This window comes from Manihot esculenta, chromosome 2 (assembly GCF_001659605.2).
Source record: "Manihot esculenta cultivar AM560-2 chromosome 2, M.esculenta_v8, whole genome shotgun sequence".
Classification (NCBI taxonomy): domain Eukaryota; kingdom Viridiplantae; phylum Streptophyta; class Magnoliopsida; order Malpighiales; family Euphorbiaceae; genus Manihot; species Manihot esculenta.
The window spans coordinates 12643197-12650632 of record NC_035162.2 but is presented as its reverse complement, the minus strand read 5'-3'; the positions used below and the strand labels follow the sequence as shown (position 1 = coordinate 12650632).

At 30.7% G+C, this 7436-nt stretch overlaps 1 protein-coding gene across 1 annotated transcript; it reads right to left on the bottom strand.

Moving 5' to 3' along the window:
• Positions 1-372: 372 nt before the first annotated feature.
• Positions 373-2650, bottom strand: LOC110609559 (probable N-succinyldiaminopimelate aminotransferase DapC). Its single transcript, XM_021749215.2, has 2 exons — positions 2200-2650; positions 373-1781 (listed from the first exon to the last, which is right to left on the bottom strand). Exons 1-2 carry the CDS (start codon positions 2449-2451, stop codon positions 630-632), a joined length of 1404 nt encoding a protein of 467 aa, XP_021604907.1. The 5' UTR covers positions 2452-2650; the 3' UTR covers positions 373-629.
• Positions 2651-7436: the final 4786 nt, after the last annotated feature.

The window sequence follows — 7436 nt, the reverse complement described above, 5'->3', positions numbered from 1 at the left end:
TTGCTTTAAAATTTTATATATGAGTAGTAATTATTTGGTATGATGTTATGATATAACATCATAAGCAGAACAAAATGATACTGATCAACACGAAGACCAATGCATTTTTCTTTTTTGAACAATGCAAATTTATTGCATTTATCAAGCCCAAGAAGGCAAAATACAAAAGGGCTTGAAAAAAGTTGCACACACTTGCGAGGACTCAAACAGCCAGATCACACATACATGTCCCTTTCTCGCTCTTCACTCTCTCTTCCCTTTCTTCTCGACCAATGCATTTTTCTGATAATACATGCAAATGGTGTACACCAGTCGCAATTCTTTAAATGTGCCAACTCAGAAGCTAGAGGCTACTACAAACTGGCCAAAAAATTTAAACAATATTTAAAAGCAATTATCAATGACCAAATTAACTGATTTTTGTGAACAAGGAGGTACTAACCAAGACATCTCTTTTTCACATGCATGGTTATTCAGTTTAATACTCTAAATCCACAAGTTTATAGCCTCCAAGTTAATTAACACAGAAATATACTACTTACCTTCAAAAGGAAAGGTTTAACATTACAGCACCAATATTTCATCCCCAGATGTGGTTGAGTTGGAGAACTAGATCCACACAAACAGGATCAATTTCTCTTCAGCTTCTCTTTCATCCTCTCAACTGCAGTCCTCAGAGTCTCTTCGTCTTTGCAGAAGGTGAATCTCACCAAATTTTTCCCATCTTCTGGGTTCAAATAAAATACACTGGTCGGGATTGCTACCACTCCAACTTCCTTGATCAGATACTCACAGAATGCAATATCATTTTCTAGGCCAAAAGGGGTGTGATCAACAACAATAAAGTATGTCCCACTTGATGGGAATACTTTGAAACCAACAGCCTTCAATCCGTCCGCTAAAATTGACTTCTTTGCCATATAGTCCCTTTTTAGCTCTTCATAGTAGGAGTCTGGGGCTTTAAGGGCCACTGCAGCCGCCCACTGCATTGGAGTGGAGGTAGCAAAAGTTAGGAAAGAGTGTGCCTGCCGCACTCCCCATGTCAGGTGTGGAGGAGCAATTGCCCAACCAATCTTCCACCCTGTTAAGGAGAATGTTTTCCCTAAGGAATTCATTGTTACTGTCCGCTCATACATTCCAGGAAGAGAGGCCATAGATATGTGATCCATTTCAAAGGCCAACTTATCATAAACTTCATCAGTAAAAACCAGAACATCATTCTCAATACAAAGTGATGCAATAGTGTTGAGTTCCTCCCTAGTAAACATCTTTCCAGTGGGGTTATGTGGTGTGTTAATAAGAATTGCACGAGTATTCTTTGATATGGTGGACTTAAGCTCATTGATGGGAACAGCAAAATTTGGCGGACGCAAAGTAATACTTTTGATTTTGGCACCAGCCATAGACAGTGTGGCTTCATAAGAATCATAAAAAGGGGCAAATAGGATTACTTCATCACCAGGATTTATCAAGCCTAGTATAGTTGCAGCAATGGCTTCTGTGCACCCGGAGGTGACAGTAACTTCTTTTTCAGGATCCACTACAATCCCAGTGTCTTTCTTGAACCGGGCAGCAATTGCAGAGTTGAACTCTGGAACCCCATAACCTCGAGCATATTGATTCTTTGCATCCCTTATGGCTTGAATAGCTGCTTCTTTAACGAATTCTGGACCATCAAAGTTGGGAAAACCTTGGCCAAGATTTATTGCTCCATGTTTGATGGCAAGTGAACTCATTTGCGTGAAAATTGTAGTTTTGAACTTCTCCAAGCGTTTGGCCACCTGAGAAAATAAAGTAAAAAAATTTAAGGATGAATGTATCCAAGAGAACAAAGATACGTCATTTGACCATTTCAGTAAGTATAAAATATTCAAGACTACAAGACAATTTAATCCTAGAGCATCATAATCTTAACAGACTTTTAAGCTGAAATGAAGCAATGGTGCTTGACAAAATACTTTGAGGGCTTGATGTAAAATTTATGTATATATATATAAACAGTGCCAACAGTGCTTTCAAGGAAAAAAAAAACGCATTCCCATTTAAATTGGGAGAAAAAGAAAAAAGAAAAATCCACAGATCCAACAAAAAGAACTAAAATTAAGTAAAACCATCCTAAACCCATATACCCAAAACACCCAATGCATGCAAAGCTGGCTTAAATCGAAAAGAAATCAACGAAACAAAAACTGGGTTTACTTGCAATGGCTGCTGGGTCTTCTGGGTCGGCTCGCTCTGAACTGGAACGGCATCTTTGTCGGTGGTGGAAGAAGTCCGAGTCGACAAGGTAGCCACGAGAGAAGGGTAATGCGAGATTCCCCTTCTAGAGGTAAGGGAATCAAAGGGTTGGGTGTGCAAATGCCTGGAAATTGGAAAGGTTAAGAAAGCAGATGGTTTAAACAAGAGTGGCGCAGGCATGCTAGGTGGTGTCCAGGCACAACGACTCTGCATATTAGGGGTTTTGGGAAATGGAAAAAAGCAAAATTTTACAAGGCAATATGGTCTCCCTCTGAATCTCAGATGGCATGTAGTTCGGTAGTTGGGGCTGCGAGAGTGCCAGCGTCCGGACAAATTTCATTTTGCCATGATTTTTTCCTTCTTTTTTATGCTACCAAAACACCCTGTGAATCTCATTCAAAGAAGCTCGAGCCTGAAGGAATTAGAATCTACATTTTATTAAAATTAATTAAAATTTTCTATATTTATAAAATTAAATTCTTTATTTTCTAATATATTTATTTATTTTCTAAACTAAGTGTATTAGATATTTTATTAAGTTTTAAAAAATGAGAATTTTAATTAATTTTAATAAAATATTTAGGCGTAATAATAATTTATTCAAAACCTTTTAAATGAAACATTCAAATTTTTCAAAAAAAAAATGGTAACAATATAATTACTTATCTTTTTATTTAATCAAAATTATCAAACTTCAGAGTTATAATGTTTATACATAATAATTATTTACTAAAAAAACTTATACATATTAATTAGTTTGTTAGTTTAATATATTAATAAAAACATAATATGAACAACTTTATGGTTTAAAATTTTTTTATAATTTAAGTGAAAAAAAAAGTTTTTAAAGAAAAAAAATCTTAATCCATTAATTTGAAAAATTAAGAAAGAAAAATCTTAAGAATTTTCAAAATTTTATTCTAAAAAATGAAAATTCTCTTAAAATACTACTTTAAAATTTTTAAAACTTGAAAATAAAAACCACCCATTGGTTTAAAATAATGGCTAAGGAAGAAGCTAAAACCTTGGACATTGATATTCTATTTCTTAGGCCCAGCAGTGTGGAGGGATTTTGGATTTCAGGATGCAAGGTACTTAGAAATAATCAGAAAAGCCCAAGTTGATGGCCAGACTTTGTGCAAGAGTTGCATTGCAGGCCATTCTTATTGACCACAACAAATGAAAGCTCCACATTCCTGGGATTTTGGACTTCTAAACATCTCTTTGACCCAAAAAAAGAAAAAACATTTCTAATTTTGCTATATTGAAATATTTAGAAATACACCACTAAAATATATGTAGTTTAGTTGAATGGTGAGATAGAAACGAGAAGGGAAAGCATTACGTAGCGATTTGGGTATGGGGCCTGTTGGACTATCTTCTTCTTCTCCGCTTTGATCATGGGAGAGAGTACAAGTGACGAAAGAATTGAGTTGGGATTTCCAGACGACACTATCTCTCTTAGGATTGGGCCTGTTGGGCTTCTGGGTATGGAGCTGGGTATGTTTATATTATTGATAGTTAATTAAAATAGAAGCAATTTGTAATTATTAAATACTTTGACAACTCATCATTCCATATTTTCCTTTCCATTTTTATTTATATTATAAATATAAATATCTTATTTTACGAGGGCACCAACTTATGCAAAAACGTCACCTGGAACGTCACTACAAAATAAAAATTATTAATTAATTAATTCTCACAAAGAAAATGTAAATATATTTTAATTTAATTAATACGACTTATGATTTTTGAAGCTTTACAAATTGATGACGCTGACGTGTATGACTATGAATAATTAGCTAGCCTAAAAAGTAATGGAGTAATTTTTTTTTATTATATATATGAGAAACTGGGGGGTTTTTATATTTTTTGTGACTGTGACGTAACATGTTTAACAACCAAATAAACGAAATACTTTTGTCATAAATTTTGATGGAAAAACAAATTAGCGTTTGCTGTGATGGGCACATTATGAGGAATCTTCCTTTTATCGTAATATTTTCCTAATTGTAATACCCGACTAGCGTCTGGGATCGAAATTTTACAGTCCAATGGAATTTTGGATGTCGGAACTCTCTAGAAAGGTAATAGATATATTTTCTTAAGTGTTTTAGTATGTTTTAATGTTTAAATGTAAAGAAATTTAGTTTTTTTGTAAGAAAAGAACCAAGAAAGAATTGTCAGGTTCGACCGCCGAACATGCATGACTTTGGAATCACGTTTGGCCGCCGAAGATGGTCTGGCCAGCCACTTATAAAAGGCCATAGGTCGGTGAATTGATAAGATTGTTCTTTCCATTTCCACAGACAGATGTGAGACCATGATCTTCCTTGGGTGATCTTCATGTTTTCTCCAAATCTTTTAAAATTTTGATGAGTTTTCATGTTATTTTGAAAATTTTGAACTAAAAACCAAAGTTTTGAAATTTGGAGACTTTGAGAGAGAGTTTCTCCATATCTCCACGTTAGGATCACCTGTTTTATGTTTTTACAGTAAATGTATGATCATGTATGGGATTTTACAGGTACTCAGAGAGTATGTCAGGCTTGTTACGGATTCCGACGACCTTAAGTCGATCTATATCCTAGCGCCGATAGCGGTCCGATATTCGAATCGTTACACTAATTAATATACGTTTACATGTGAAAAAGAGAAGGGTAAGCCAACAATCCAACGTCTTCAATTTTTCATTTTAAGCAGAGGATTAGAAGTATAATTTATTCAACCTGAGTTTATTAACTAATTAATACGTTTTTAATTATTAAATTAAATCATGCTAATTAATTTTTTGTTTTTATCTATTATAATAATAATAGTTAATAAAAAAATAATCTCTTACTTATTTTATTATTTTGTTACAGTTATTTTCTGTATTTTTTAATTAAATTTTAATTTTTAAAAATTATTCTAATTATAATACGTTATTACTTATATAATTAAAAATTAATAAAATTATTACATTATCTAAACTAATAAAATTATTATATCACGATATCAATAAATTTTATGATAAAATTAATAATAATTTAAAATTTTAGAGTAAGATTCATAAAAATTTTTTATAATTATTTATTTTATTAATAATTTTTTTAGGGAATAGATAAATTAAAATTGAATTTATAATTTTAAATAAATTAAATATTTTTTTAGCTATTTAGCTAAATTAAAATAGATAATTAAATATTTAATCCATATATTATTAATTTTTTTAAAATTTATTCTAAATATTAGTATAATTTAAAAAAAATATTTGATTAGCATTATATTTAGAGACTTAAAAAATAAGTTAAAAAAGCAGAAAAATTATTTTATTTTTTTATATTTTCAAGTTAAATTATTTTAAATTATTTTTTAATATTTTATAATTAATATATTTAATAAGATTATGAATAATCTTAACCTAGTTTTAAAAGTAATGTTAAATAATAAATATATTAAACATATTAAAAAAATCAATTGATAATAATTTTAATTAAAATTATATTAAAATAAATTATTATTATAAATTATTAATAAAAATTAAAAATAAATAAATAATAATATAAATAATAATTTTTAAATATATTTAATAGTAAAAAAAAGTTACGTTATAATTTTAATAAATTTCTAATTATATAAATAACGTGCATTTCATTATAAATTAAAAAAATAGAGTTTAATTAAAAAATATAAAATAAATTATACTAAAAATAAAATATATGATTTTTGTGAATATTAATTCTAAACTAATGTGGAATGATGTTGATATAATAGGTAACGTGATAATTTTGTTAATTATTAAATGATTGTGATAATTTTATTAATTTTTTAATTATATAAATAATATTTAAAATAATTTTAAAAGATCAAAATATTTAAAGTAATTTTAAAATATTATAATTTAACAAAAAAATATATAATATAATTACAATAAAACTAAAAATAATTTTTTTTGTTAGTAACTTTAATAATAATAAGTACTTAGTGTGAAAACCTTATCTGTCATTTTTTCTTTTGATTTTCACTTTCTTTTTATTAAAAATATTTAAAAAATAATTTCAATCATTTTACTATTGGTGTGACACGGAGCATCTAGTCTTGAATTTTACGGCAGACTTAGACCAGGGCTAATTTTTATATTTTAATTATTATTTTTAGATATTTAGATATTTTTGTAATTTTACATATTAGGATTTTATTTCCATTGTAAATAGTCTCCCTTGGCTATTAGGATTTTAGACTCCTATTAGGATTAGGATTATTTTTGCATATTAGGATTTTATTTCTATTGTAAATAGCCTCCCTTGGCTATTAGGATTTTAGACTCCTATTAGGATTATGGTTATTTTTGCATATTAGGATTTTATTTCTATTGTAAATAGCCTCTCTTGGCTATTAGGATTTTAGACTCCTATTAGGATTATGATTATTTTTGCATATTAGGATTTTATTTCTATTATAAATAGCCTCTCTTGGCTATTAGAAACCCACTTTCCAATTTTTAAGAAATTTCAATAAGACTTTTCGTCTTTTAGCCTATCTTTTCTCTTATTTCGTCTTAACCAAACGATATTGGTTGAAACTCCTAACGGAGTCTAAATAGTCCTGTATCAGATTGGTATCAGAGCGAAGTTCGACCATGGCAGATAACCAAGAGGCGCGACTTGCTGCGATTGAGGCATCTTTGACAGAATTGAGGGAGATGATCGGACAATTGACCTTGCAGCAGGGAATCCACCAACCCGCCGCCACCGCACACCCTCAACCAGTCGCCAATCTTGTGGTCGACAATAAGGGAAAGGCAGTCACCTATGTAGTGAAGAAAATCTTATGCTAAACTAAACAGGAGGATGAGACGCAAAAAAGGAAGATTTTCCAGGCCAAGTGTCGAGTAGGAGAGGCAATTTGCAGGCTAATTATCGATAGCTATAGTTGTGAGAATTTGATAGCTAAGCAATTGGTAGAAAAATTATAGTTGCCTACACAGCCTCACCCCTCACCATACAAAGTCGGATGGATTAAGGAAGGACCGACAATTGAGGTCAACAGAATCTGCAGCGTACCTATCTCGATCGATAAATCTTATACTGAACCTGTTAATTGTGATGTTGTGGATATGGATTGTTGTGGAATTTTGCTAGGTCGCCCTTGGCAATTCGACGTTGATGCTTTGCATAAAAGGAAGGAGAATTCATACATGTTCACGCGGAATC